Source organism: Sceloporus occidentalis, unplaced genomic scaffold (assembly GCF_023333645.1).
Source record: "Sceloporus occidentalis isolate IW3139 unplaced genomic scaffold, rSceOcc1.0.p SCAF_7, whole genome shotgun sequence".
Classification (NCBI taxonomy): domain Eukaryota; kingdom Metazoa; phylum Chordata; class Lepidosauria; order Squamata; family Phrynosomatidae; genus Sceloporus; species Sceloporus occidentalis.
The window spans coordinates 13,710,314-13,723,561 of record NW_028316987.1 but is presented as its reverse complement, the minus strand read 5'-3'; the positions used below and the strand labels follow the sequence as shown (position 1 = coordinate 13,723,561).

Below are 13,248 nucleotides of genomic sequence, written 5' to 3'. Positions count from 1 at the left end.
AAATAGAACTAAACACAAACATAAGTTTAAACAATACAAAATCACTAAAACAATAAACACAAACTGAATAAAACATAAAGATGATTACATTGTTAGATTTCTTGTTGCTCAGAGAGTTCATAAACAGTTTCCAATCTTTCAGAAAGTCTTCAGTTGAGTTAGCTTTTAAGACGCATTGTAATTTGGCAATTTGAGCTAATTAATCAACCTTAAGAACCCATGCTTTGGCCCCTTACCATGTTTGAAGAAACAGTGCTCTTGCCATTGTTATCAAATATCAAATAAATAGTCCATATTTACTATCCAGTTCTTTATCCATAATACCCAGCAAAAACATTTCTGGTGACATTGCAAAATTTACCTTTATTTATTTATTTGTTTATTTATGAATGTATATGTAAATCTTGGACCAGTAATTTACAACCCCACCATCTATGAAAAAGGAGCCCTCATTATCCTGGCATCCCCAATACTGATTTGAAGCATCCTTGAAACATTTTCAACAACTTACTTGGAGTTAAATATCATCCGTATATCATCGTGAGCCAGTGCAGCATAGTGCTTTGAGTGTTAGACTATGACTCTGGAGACCAGAGTCTGGGTTACCTTGGGCACGTCACATATGCTCAGCCTCAGGAGAAGGCAAGAGCAAACCTCCTCTGAACAAATCTTGACAAGAAAACCCCATGGAAGGTACACCTTAGGGCTGCCATAAGACAGAAATGACTTGAAGGCACACAACAACAAATATTATCTTATACATGTTTCTTTAAAATTACTGCACAAGGTAAATTGTATGTCTTCAGTCCACATCCCCCCCCCCCATCCTATACATCTATTTGAACATTTTAGATTGTAAGCCTGAGGGCAGGGAACTGTCTAATTAAAAATAATAATCGTAAGCCGCTCTGATAGCCTTTAGGGCTGATGGGCGGGGTATAAATACCATTAATAATAATGATGATGATGATGATATCCAAATTTAAGGAGGTGATTATAGCATCTACTGCAAATCTGTGTAAAGGGCAGTAAAGCACATTCTGGATTATGAAATGACACATATGGATAGTATTGGATGGGAGACAGCCATTGAATAGCAGGTGCTATAGCTATATTTCAGATAAAGGGACTGGCAAAACTAATTTGAGTATTCCTTGCCTACAAAAACCCTATGAAATTCATGGGGTCGTCATAAATCAACAGGCAACTTGAAGGCACATAATACACACATATATACATAGGGAAATGCCTTGTGTAGATTCATTCTTTTATCACTAGAGGACAGACTAATCACAGCAATTTCTGAACCCACAAGTAATATTCTCTTTGATTAATTTATACTGTTTAGTGTTCTCTTATTTATAGAGTCATTGTAAATCAAAGCAAAGTTGATTGCAAGTTAAACAAAAATTAGTAGAATAACATCCAAAATCCAGAAAACAGTGATACCTTTATTTGGCCAACCAAAATTTACAGAATGGACGATGCAAGCTTTCAAAGCTCCATTAGCTTCTACATCAGACAAAGGTGTTAAAAATAGTACAGGAGAACACAAAAATAAAACATGACAATGTTAAAGCATTCCATCCTACCTTTCCTCGAGAACGTGGCTAACAAGAATTAAAATGTTAAAAGCACATCAGAGGCGGGATACAAACGGGCAGGGGAAGACGTCTTGGAGGTGTATTCTGCTGAATACGGAGCCTCCAGACCGCCCGCCCCCGGGGCTTGGCTCAGGAGATGGGGCTTCCACATGGGGGGCAGTGAAGACGCCTCACCTGGGTCCGTTTCTGACCCGCAGTTTCCAAACCGCCGCCTCGCAGGACGCTGCAAAGAGAGAGGGAGAGAGGCAGCTTCCTCACGGGCGGCCAAAAACGGGGCTTTTTTTTTTCCTTTGCCGGCTGGCGGATGCGCAGCTGCGCAGCTGCAGCGCTAAGCAGCGGCGGCAGAAAGCCTATGGGCACATTTAAAGTGCCCAAGCCCCTTTAAAACTTTTCCCCCCGCTCTGCCCAAGAACAATGGTGGTCTCCTGCCAGCTGGTGATCAGCTGGTGTTGGCATCCTTGCCCGCTTGCACTTTGCCAGTGTCACCAGCATCATGGATGCCTCCTCTCCTTTGGTCCCCGCGCTCCTGCTGAATCTGCAATGCACAGCCACAGCTGTCGCCGCTGCCACCGCTGTCCCCCTGCCATCCCCCATCACCTCCCTTGTACATATGTAAATATTTACAGTTTTAGGGGTTTTTATTGTTAGGTGAAAATGGCACAGGAATGTGTGTAGGGGCTCACTTTAAAGTCCAAACTTTCCAAGCAGCGCATGCGTACATGTTGCTCTAGGGTTAGGGTTAGGGTTAGGGTTACGAGTCTTAAAATGCGCTGCAGCTGTGCTGCAGCTTCCACACCTGCATGGCAGCTGACGCTGCAATTAAAGCCTGACTGCAAACTGCGCATGTTCCAGGACCCCGACTCATTATGCGACACAGCAGACACGGAGCTTTTAAATGGGCAACTTAAATTAGCGGCGTAGCAATTCTGGCGTACTGGTGCAGCAGCTTACAGACGGAGCTGCGCAGCTGCGCATCAAACGGAAAAGAAGCGGAGAAAAGCAGCACCTTTTTAATGCCGCCTCTTCCCGCTTGGGGCGTGCGGGGGGCGTGTTCATGGCAGCATTCAGGTAAGGCCCGTCTGAAGGCTCTACCTTCATGACGTCATGAATACACCCCTTTTTGCCCGTCTGTATCCCGCCAGATTTGCCTATTTACAAACAACTCCCACATATGACATCTCTTGCTGTGTGTATTCATTATGATTTTGGACTGCTCTTTGCCCATAGTACAGAGAGGCAGCAGAAGTTGCTAGTACAGAGGAGGCTGCCTTTTCTCTCTACCTGAGTAACTGTTCTGAGTAACTTACCATTCAGAGAAAAGAAGAACTGGTGGATGGCCTGTTGGAATTCTTACTTAGACTATAATCTTGTACATCGCACTTCCTCAACAGTGGCCTCACAACTGTGCATACAGAGTGAAGGTGACAGGAGTTGTAGCATAACATTGGGAAGGTGCCTTGGGAGAGGCTCTTTGGTGTGGCTGATGTATAGGAATGCAGTTGAAAGTCTCAAAGTGAAATTATCATTATCTTCTGCTTGATTCTCCCATAATTCACCGGATGCTCTATTAGCATGCATTGCGTTGTTTGCTCATATTTAAGGTCATGCTGGGTATTAACTGAGCACCAACAGCATGCTAATGTATGTACAAATGTATGTACAGATATATTAGGGAGCCCAGGTGGTGCAGTGTTTAAATGCTGGTGTTGCAGTCACAAGGTTGTGAGTTTGATCCCAGGGGCTCCAAGGTTGACTCAGCCTTCCATCTTTTCATAGGTCAGTAAAATGAGTATCCAGCTTGTTGGGGGCAATGAGCTTACAGATTGTAAACCGCTTACAGAGTGCTGAGTACACTGTGCGGTATAGAAATGTACATGCCATTGCTATTGCTATTACTGTTGTTATACCCTCTGCCTCAAACAGTCATTTGTTGTGTGCCTTCAAGTCATTTTTGACTTACGGTGAGGTGAACCTATCATGGAGTTTTCTTGGCAAGTTTGCAACTGTCATCCTCAGAAGCTGAGAGAGTGTAACTTGCCCAAGGTCACCAGTGGGTTTACATGTCTGAGCCAGGATTGTTCTCCAGAGTCATAGTCCAACGCTCAAACCATACATGCTGGCTCATACCACATTGTATATCCACAATCATGCCACATTGGCATATCCCCACCTGATCAGATAGTGTACAAAATACAAGAGGCTGGTGGTTTCATATACCTTCAGGTGTAGGAGTTCAATGCAGTTATGTATGACAAGTGCATTAGCCAGGGACAGTAAATATTCATCAAAGAACATATTCTTACAACAGCAAATTTGAACAGGAGCTGCAAACTGCCATATCCTGGAGAAGGAGGATCATCTTCCGTCTCTGCTTATTTGTAATGCCCCAGTCTAGTTGGATTGCATGTCTGAGTGATGAGAGAAATATGAACTAAGTCAGTCAACAGCCACTGCAATGTTTTGTCTTCACCTGACTTACACCAGAAGTTTCCACTTCAGTCTTGATCCTGGAAGTCATCTGAGAAGATGCTGAAGTAAGTATAAATAGGTTTCGAGCACAGTCCCCAAATCCCTGTCCTGGGATATACTGAGTGTTGACAAGCTCTCAACGGCGTCTTGCTATTTTAAGTGGCTGAAAAATTGCCTTCTAAATTAACCCCTCTCCTCCTTTACAGTTAAGATCCAGGCAGGTGAATTTGTCACTGTCAATACGAGTTCTTCTCCCCACCATTTCCTGAATGATACCCAAACCAATCTAGTTTCTTCTGCAGACATGTTTAAAGGTGAAGAAACATTCCAATGCCTGGCCTTTTAGCAGATGCATCAAGGCATGGACAAGGACATTTCAGGGTAATTAAAACAGGTTTTCCACAGTCCATCTCTTTAAAGGTTGTGTCTATAATGAGAGAGGTTTCTAACCTGAATGTTCCTAATATGAAGGATTCAGATTTGCCTGAAATGTGTGCTAAAATATCCTTTGCAGTTTAAGCCGATGTATTTTTTAAAAACATGGAAGGCTATTTCCACTAACTGGGTTCTTTAATTGTTTAGACCAGGCCTACACAACTTGGCCATAGGTAGGGACCAAAATTAAAATACGCTAAACTTCTTAGGGCCACAGATAAATTTTAATTAAGTATTTATGAAATAATAATAATTAATAATAATAATAATAATAATAATAATAATGTTAATTAGAATTAATATTAATTCTGATGTTTGCCGTTTCCTTCCCCTGAGGCTGAGAGAGTGTAACTTGTGCACGGTATGAATTGGAATAGACAAAGAAACAAATGGTTCTTATTTTATTATACTTTATAGTTTTATTATTAATCAAAAGAAAGTTTAAAAATGCATTTCCTGTGGCCTGCTAGGCTCAGGGTACTTAAGTTAAACATAAAGTCCTGTGAATTGGTTTCTCTGGGGCACAACCTCATTTAGCATTGAACGGGAAGGTGGCCCTGAGAAGGGAAGGGCTCACCAAGAAGGAGGGTTGGGTAGGGGTGTCCCATAAGTCACCCCCAGCCTCTCAAGCATAACAAGGAGAGACTTGTTTAGTTGTAGCTCCAGCGCCAGAGCTTAAGGAATCTTCTCCAAAGCAACAATCTAAATGCTTTGTGATGCAGGAGTGGCTCTAGGAGTCATTGGCAGTCTGTCAGTTGCTTTTGCTGAAAGTCATGTTATGAAGCAAAGCTTGGAGTGATTGGACCATGGAGCTCTTAGAATCCTTGCTTCTTCTGATAATTTTCATGCTGCTTCTCTTCATTTCATGTATAGGCATGCCATCTCCTGCTGGTTAAAGAATCAACCAATATATGTGCGCTTGTCTCTCTCCTCAGGTTCTCTCAGGACTCGTTCAAAGGGCCCTTCTGATTGCACCCTATCACCTCTTACAACTCTGGTGCCTTCTGCTTTTTCTCTGACAAAACCCACAGCTGAACCTGGTACAACTACCTCACCATCCATAGCCTCAGTGCCTATCACTCATTCTCTATCAGCTGCTAAAAGCCAGGGGACTTCTACTGATTCCCCATCTCTTCCCGCAGCCTGGATGTCTTCTCCTCACTCCTTATCACCTGCCATTGCTGAGGCGAGGGATCATCCAACTGATTATCAACCTCACATATCCTCTGGGAAGGAAAGTAGGGCACAGCAAGGGAAAGTCTTCTCTCAGGAATTAGCAGCACTAGCTGGGGCAGAGGTGGTCCCCCAGCCTGTTCCCATAATTGGTCCTAGTAGGGGAATTGCCATCCTAGACACAGCAAAGGGCAAAGCAGAGGATGGCAAGGTCCTGATGCTAGAAGCAGAGACACCAGGAGCGCCCCTTCCCAGTGGACAAGTTCCTTACTCTCTGGTGCTGCAGCCACTGCAAGGGGACATTCAAACAGGAAGCATAGTACAGCCACCCACTGGCATGCAGGAGCCTCCTGGCATTCTTTCCTTCCAACATCTGGAACAATCTTTCATCTCCTCAATAAGCCTGAATCAAATGGTGAAAGACCTACAGCTGCACACTGTGCAAAGTCTGGAGATGTTTGGTGGGGTGCTGTACCACTCACGTGGCAGCTGCCCTCACCCTCTTTCACTGCAAGGTCCTGTGCTACGTGTCTATCCACGGATTATCGAGTGTAATGAGAAGCTGCATCTGTACCTGCAATTCCTCTTTAAACTGAAGAAGGGCCATGCCCAGGAATGGAGACTGGTGGAGGAGAATGAAGTGAAGAAGCACCAACCAGAACGATACAGCAGGTGTGCAGGGCGGAGTGTTCTATATGACATGGACCCCAAGGCTCATTGTAACCTGGACAGATGGATGGCACAGCCTTCTCCAATGGGGATCAAAGTGCAGGATCCCTTCTTCCACGCCCAAGGGGATTTTACCAACAAGGCAAGGAACCAAGAGGAGTGCCCTGGGACCTCTGGTGTTCACCACCAATCCCAGCATGTCCCTGTGGGCAGGAAGCATCATCCAGGCTTCAAGGGTTCTCCCAAAGCTCAGCCCTGCCAGAAGGTGTACCACTCACATGGCAGCTGCAGACTTGATTACCCTCTTTCGCTGCAAGGTCCTATGCTGTGTGTCTACCCATGGGTTATCGAGCGCAATGAGGAGCTGCATCTGTACCTGCACTTCCTCCACAAAGTGAAGAAGGGCCATGCACAGGAATGGGGACTGGTGGAGGTAGGGCAGGAGAATGAAGTGAAGAATCACCCACTAGAACGATACAGCAGGTACACAGGGGGGAGCATCCTATATGACATGGACCCCAAGGCCCCTTGTAACCTGGACAAATGGATGGCACAACCTTCTCCAGTGGAGACCAAAGTCCAGGATGCCTTCTTCCTGGCTCAAGGGGCTTTTACCAACAAGGCAAGGGACCAAGAGGAGTGCTCTGAGACCTCTGATCACCACCAATCCCAGCATGTCCCAGTGGGCAGGAAGCATTATCCAGGCTTCAAGGGTTCTCCCAAAGTTCAGCCCTGCCAGAAGCTGAAGAAGTCACTTCTTGCACTCACAAGTGTGGTGGAGCAAATGGGAAAAGTTCTCTTTCCCAGTGAGATGCAAAATTTGGAGATGGGCCATCAGGAGCTGAGGTCAGAGTGTTTTGTGTCTCATTTGTGTGGTGGAAAAACTGGGAACCCAGGTGCTCAGGAGCTCACAGCCTTTCATGGATCACCTGGGAGGATGAGACAGCCTATTCTAGTGACTGTTCAGATCCACAGTCCCCCCCGTTTACCTCAAAGGGAGCTCGCCGAAACAAAACTAAAGAAAAAGGAGCCCCCCTTGCTATATGGCAGGCGGCCCCGATTCCACCAAGAAATAGACTTTATGGAGATCTCTGTTGACCCCCCATTGCAGGACTCCCCTGTCATTCCAGGAAAGAGTTCAGAAAGAGCACAAAATCATGGAGCAGGAAAGAAGAGCACCACCAAGGGTTCCCATAGGAAAAAGAACAGTGCAACTCAGCCACGTCCAAGGGGCCATAGAGTAAGCTCCCTGCTTCATCAAACCATTTGCTTACCATGGTGTGGTGCTGCCACACATGAGCCTTCTAAGAAAGAAGTTCAGACTGAGTGCTCTGAACATGATCGCAGTACAACGGTGAGGTCTCGAAAACACTTGAAAAGAATGCGGTGTGCCATGAAGCAGGCCTGGGCCCAGATCCGCAAGACAAATAGAGGGGGTAGAAGGTTGTAGGGAAATTAAAATTAGAAGAGAAAAGATAGAATTACCCCAACAAATAGGAATGTGTATAGTATGGTAATGTGTGAAAGGGAATGTAAGAGAGGGGATAAAGTGGGAAAGGAAGGGAGGAGGGAGGATAGATAGGTAAGGAAGGGATAGGACATTTTGATGGATCGAAGATATCTTGTATTTAATCCTATGTTTAAATTTATATTTAATCATATTATTCTAATCCTTTATATTTCTTCCCCTCTTCTATCCTTGATGCAGTTCCCCAAAGCTATCTCCTAAAAATAAAATAAAAAAAACCTTTTAAAATAAAATCCAGTATCGCTATCTTTCCCCATTTATTTCCTAGAAATTTTATTACCTCTTCCATTCCTTTAGAAAGAATAGCAGCCTTTTTGATGTGTTTTGTATATGTGTGTGTATTAATGTATTTTTTAATCTTCATATTATAAAATAAATAAGCAAAAAATTAAAACATTGTTTTTGACATGTTTTTTAAAAACTTTTGATTACCAAATAATATGTTTTTTACATTCCCCAGATAGTATTTTCTGTGCGTGAGATTGTGTGTTTTGCACAGAAAACACTACTTCCAGAAAAAAGCGTGTGGGTTTTGTGCAGAAAAAAATATGTCTCAATTCAACATAGAAGAATTCTCCAAAGACTTCTCAAAGGGTGACTACTGAGAGAATACTGCACAGAGTTCTTCATGTTCTTCCACAGTGGAGTTCTCACATGTGAGGATGAAAAGTACAAAAACTGACATCTCTTATATACACTGCCTCAGATACAAACATTGTGAGGTGGTCATCATGACTCATAGACATTGTTAATCTTTTCTTCCACAAATTTCTTAATCTATGTAATCCAGTGGATGTACCCAATGGTACAACGGGATGCACATGCAAACAGTTGCCTGGCACCAAAATAGCGGGCTCCAGAGTGACTGGTGACTTTTTAAAATCTACTTTAACAGTGTTATACCCCAGCTTTGGCACTGAATGGTTTGTATGTTCTCTGAATTGTTTGCACCAGACTCAAAGATTCAGCCCTGCATCATTTGGACTCCTTGCTGAGAGGGTGGCAGCAAGCCATTTAATTTGGCCTGTGCAAGAAGGGCCTACATTTAGGATCTTGTTGTTGATACACATAGGTGTAAATCCCGATTACACCAGCACACGTATTGGGAAGACCCAGAGGAAGGAGGTCATCAGGACCACCTTCTGCAAGTCTGCTTCCCCCAGATCCACAACAGCACCTGAGGGATCCCAAATGCAGTGCCAGCTCCCTGACCACTGATTAGCTGCAAGGGGGCTCCTAGGTATACAAGAAGAGTTAGGGCAATCTCAGGGATACCTGCAAGCCCATCAATAGCTGGGGAATGTTGCAGCACCCAGAACCCTAAGCCTGATGCTGTTGTACACCTGGAGGAGAAACAGAGGAGAACAGTCAGCTTGTTTAAGTACGTTGGCAGAGACTGATGCTCCACCAGCAAGCTCCTTAGATCTCCATCATACTCTTCCTCATCCTAAGCCATAGCTCAGTCTCAGTGGAAGGGGAAATTTCATCCTTTCTACCTTGTTGGTTTAAACTGGGAGATGGCATCACAGTGCTGATATGTCAATGCATATCCTTCAACATTTTATAGATGAAAGCCAGGACACATGTGGTCAAACAACATCAATCTGAGGTCAAGATGTCAAAAGTCAACAGTGAGGAAGAGCACACAAGGTAGAAGGGCTTTCAGCAGCTTGTTTTTGCTTGAGATGACTGAGAAAGGAAAGGTTCCGTCTGTTCCTGTCCTCTTCCCCCTGATAATTAAACTGAGTGCAAGCACGTTTCAACTCTGAATACCCTTCTTAGTGCCCTGCAAGCCCAAGCTTTTGGGATCCCCCATTACCCCCCATTTTATAATAAAAATGCTATGTGAGAAGTAGTGCTTCAGTACATACACATTGCCTCCAACCCATACTGAATTCCAGTGTTAGTAAGACCTGTGCGTGTGTGTGCATGTTATTCACATTGCCTGTTGATTTATGGCAACCCTAGGAATTTCATAGTGTTTGCTTAGGCAAGAAATTCTCAGGGGTGATTGTGCCTTTTCCTTCTTCTGAAATATACCCTACAGCACCTGGCATTCTTTAGTGGCCTCCCATCCAAGTACTAGCCAGTGTGGACCCTGATAAGCTTCCAAGATCAGACAGGATCTAATGTTTTTTAGGTTTTTCAGATCCCTTTCATGACTTTGCATAAGTTAAAATTCTATCTCAACCACACAACTACTGAAACCCACTGCTCCAATAAAACATCTCACCTTATCACAAACACAGCCTCCTACACAGCAGGGTCATTTCTGTGTTGTTGGAGAGCAGGGGGATGAATGGGTATGTGTCCATCTATCTTCCTGCAGCTCAGTGTGCTGCAAGGACATCATCTATAGAAGGCTCAGAAGGAGACGTGGAGGTCTCTGCAGACGCCTGTCACGGTGTGTCCAGCTACATGAAAATAGATGGATGTCTTTCCACTCATATCCTTGCTCTCCAGAAAACATAGAGGCGGCCATGTGAGATCTGTTGCACTGCTTTACAAGGTGAGTTTTTGGGGAGTCGCTCAGAGAGACATAAGTACAGTGATGTTGTTATGCAATACACCGACATGTATTTGGTGCAGGATCTTGGCTGTAGTCATTGCTGGGATTAATCCAGAATTCTGGCTGGACAAATGAAAGGACTCATCATTCTTTCCGACTGACTTCCCACCGAACGAGATACTCTTTCCACCAAACAAGAACCCTTCTGTTTTTTGGATTGCAACTTCCCTTCTTTTTTAATAACAGACACAATATGGAAACTGGTGAGGAAACACAATGTCCAAACAATCTATAAACCGACCAAGAACACCCAGCAAATGCTACATTCAGCAAAGGCCAGGAGGAGTTTTCTGCATACCCTGCAGCTGCGGACAAGTCTGCATAGGGACCATCAAACGCAGTGTTCAAACACAAGTTAAGGAACATGAGACACTGCAAGCTGAGTCAACCAGAAAAATCAGCAGTAGCAGAACACTTGAGAAACCATCCTGGGCATAAAATGCTGTTTGAAAAGACTGAAATTCTGGACCATGCCAACAACTATCAGGTCAGAAGGCACAGGGATGCCATTGAAACCTGTAAACCCATTGAAAGAAGAAATCCTTAACTATCAGGGTTTCTTCTATCGGTCCAGAAAAACACCCAAATCAAGACCCAGAAAATGCAAATGAAAACCACCCAGGGTGAGGTGGTTTCCCAGCAGACAATGGACACACATTAATTAAATAGACACACAGACACCTTGCCATTCGACAACAAAACAATACACAGATTAACATGTAAATTATTGGGATCCTAAAGTGAACCTACCACTGGGGCTGTCGAGAAGGGATTTCCCATTCCTTACTCTAAAGCTGAGAAAGTGGGACTTGCCCAAGGTCACCCAGTGGGTTTCCATGGCCAAACAGACATTCAGTCCCCAGTCTGCCAGAATCCTAGTCCAACACTTCAACCACTGCTAAAAGATTTCACTTTAGGAGGAATGACAAAATGTCCTCTGTTCTGAGCATGACTAAGAAGCTTGTATTTACATTTATAGTAGTGTGTTTCAATCACCGGATATGGCAGAGAGTGGCAACCTATAATGCGGTATTTGTATAAATATTATGTATAGTGATAAAGATAATGTAATAAATTGTATGTATGTAAGAGATCAGAAACTGGGAACATATGAGAATGTCAGTTAAAAATTAGATGGGAGTTAACCAAGAGTAAAGAGGACAAGAAGCAAACCTAAAATAAATATGTTTGGGATTATTATGTATTCTTTTAGATGTAGTTATTTTCCCAAATTAAATAGATGTTTATTTGTTTTTGAATTATTTGTCAATCAAGATTGACCCAAACATTGCATTTGATGTGAGATTAATGAAGACTAGGCGAGATGGCCATGGAAAGAACAAAGACTGGGAAGTAAAAAGTGGAAAGAAGAATAGACAAGAAGCATATTGTAGTAGAAGAAGAACGAGATGGAAAAGAATATACAAGGTTCTTATTGTATATGAAAGATTGTAAAGGTATTCTTATTAAAAAATAGAACAATACACATCCCTCCAGATTCATTGGAGTTAGGGGCACAGGACCTCTGTGAATGTGGAAAAACCACAAATAACAAAAACACTATGCTTGTACCTGAGAGAACACCTCTCTAGGTCCTCCAGTGCAACTCTGTGGTCAACATCTACCAACATTGACCATAGAGTTGTGCTGGAGGAGCTACAAATGCCTAGCAGAGTGTCCTCTCTAGGAATCTCTAGGTCTTCCAGTACAACTCTGTGGTCAAACTCTGCCAAACATTGACCATAAAGTTGTGCTGGGGGAACTACAAAGGCCTAGTGGAGTGTTTGCTCTAGGAATCTCTAGGTCCTTCAGTGCAACTTTTGGAAGTGGACCACAGAGTTGCACTGGAGGACCTAGATATTCCTAGAGAGGACATATTAATAACCTCCGTGAATAATCAACTCCACAAATGTGGAGGGAGGAGTGTTCCGTTTTTATTTGGTAACGTCCCCCATTTTCCCCGGAATGTCCTCCATTTTGCGGCGCTTCGCCCTCCTTTGTGGTTATGAGGGCATCTGGTCACCCTGAGAGGAGTGAGAAAGGCCTTCCTCTAAGCCTGGCTCGCTTAAAGTTCCAGTGGTCCCCAAATTGTGCCTGGCTTTAAGAGCTTTTGGACTTCATCTCCCAGAAGCCTCAGCCATGTTGGCCAATAGCCTGGGATTCTGGGAGCTGAAGTCCAAAAATCCCTTAAAAGAACACAGTTTGGGTACCACTGTCCCTAAGTGAATATAGGCATTGTGGGTCAGGTAGGCCTTGAATATAGTTTTTTGGAGGGATAGGTGAGTTGGCAGAAAAATAGGGTGCAGGTAGCCATTGCATTTTCTGGGGGGTTGGAGGACAATGGCTAACTTGAGAAAAAAAGCACTGGCTTAGCTTCAACACTGAGAGCAACAAACAACAATGTGAGAAGTTCCCTTAGTGGTCCCCAAATTGTGCCCTTTTTGGGACTTCATCTCCCAGAAGCCTCAGCCATGCTGGCCAATAACTTGGGGTTCTGGGGGCTGAAGTGCAAAACCTCTTAAGAGCAGAGTTTGGGGACCACTGTTGAACTGTGGACTTTAAGAGATTTTGGACTTCAGCTCCCAGAAGCCTCAGCCATGTTGACCAATGGCTTGGGATTCTGGGAGCTGAAGTCCAAAAAAAATCCCTTAAAAGAGCACAGTTGGGGGAGAAACCACTGGGCCTTAAACCATAGAGTTTAAAGTGGCAGAGCGGCACCACCAGCCGCGAATAAACAAATTCATAACTTCCGGTGTTTCCTCCTCTCTGCGCGGAGGAGGATCATTCATAGAGACGCCTGG

The 13,248-nt window shown here is 43.9% G+C and overlaps 1 protein-coding gene across 1 annotated transcript; it reads left to right on the top strand.

Annotated features, from left to right (window-relative positions):
* The first annotated feature begins 4,343 nt into the window (after positions 1–4,343).
* Positions 4,344–8,199, top strand: LOC149309222 (uncharacterized). Its single transcript, XM_089531203.1, has 2 exons — positions 4,344–4,454; positions 5,444–8,199. The coding sequence occupies exon 2, from the start codon at positions 5,656–5,658 to the stop codon at positions 7,798–7,800; it is 2,145 nt and encodes a 714-aa protein (XP_089387329.1). The 5' UTR covers positions 4,344–4,454; positions 5,444–5,655; the 3' UTR covers positions 7,801–8,199.
* Positions 8,200–13,248: the final 5,049 nt, after the last annotated feature.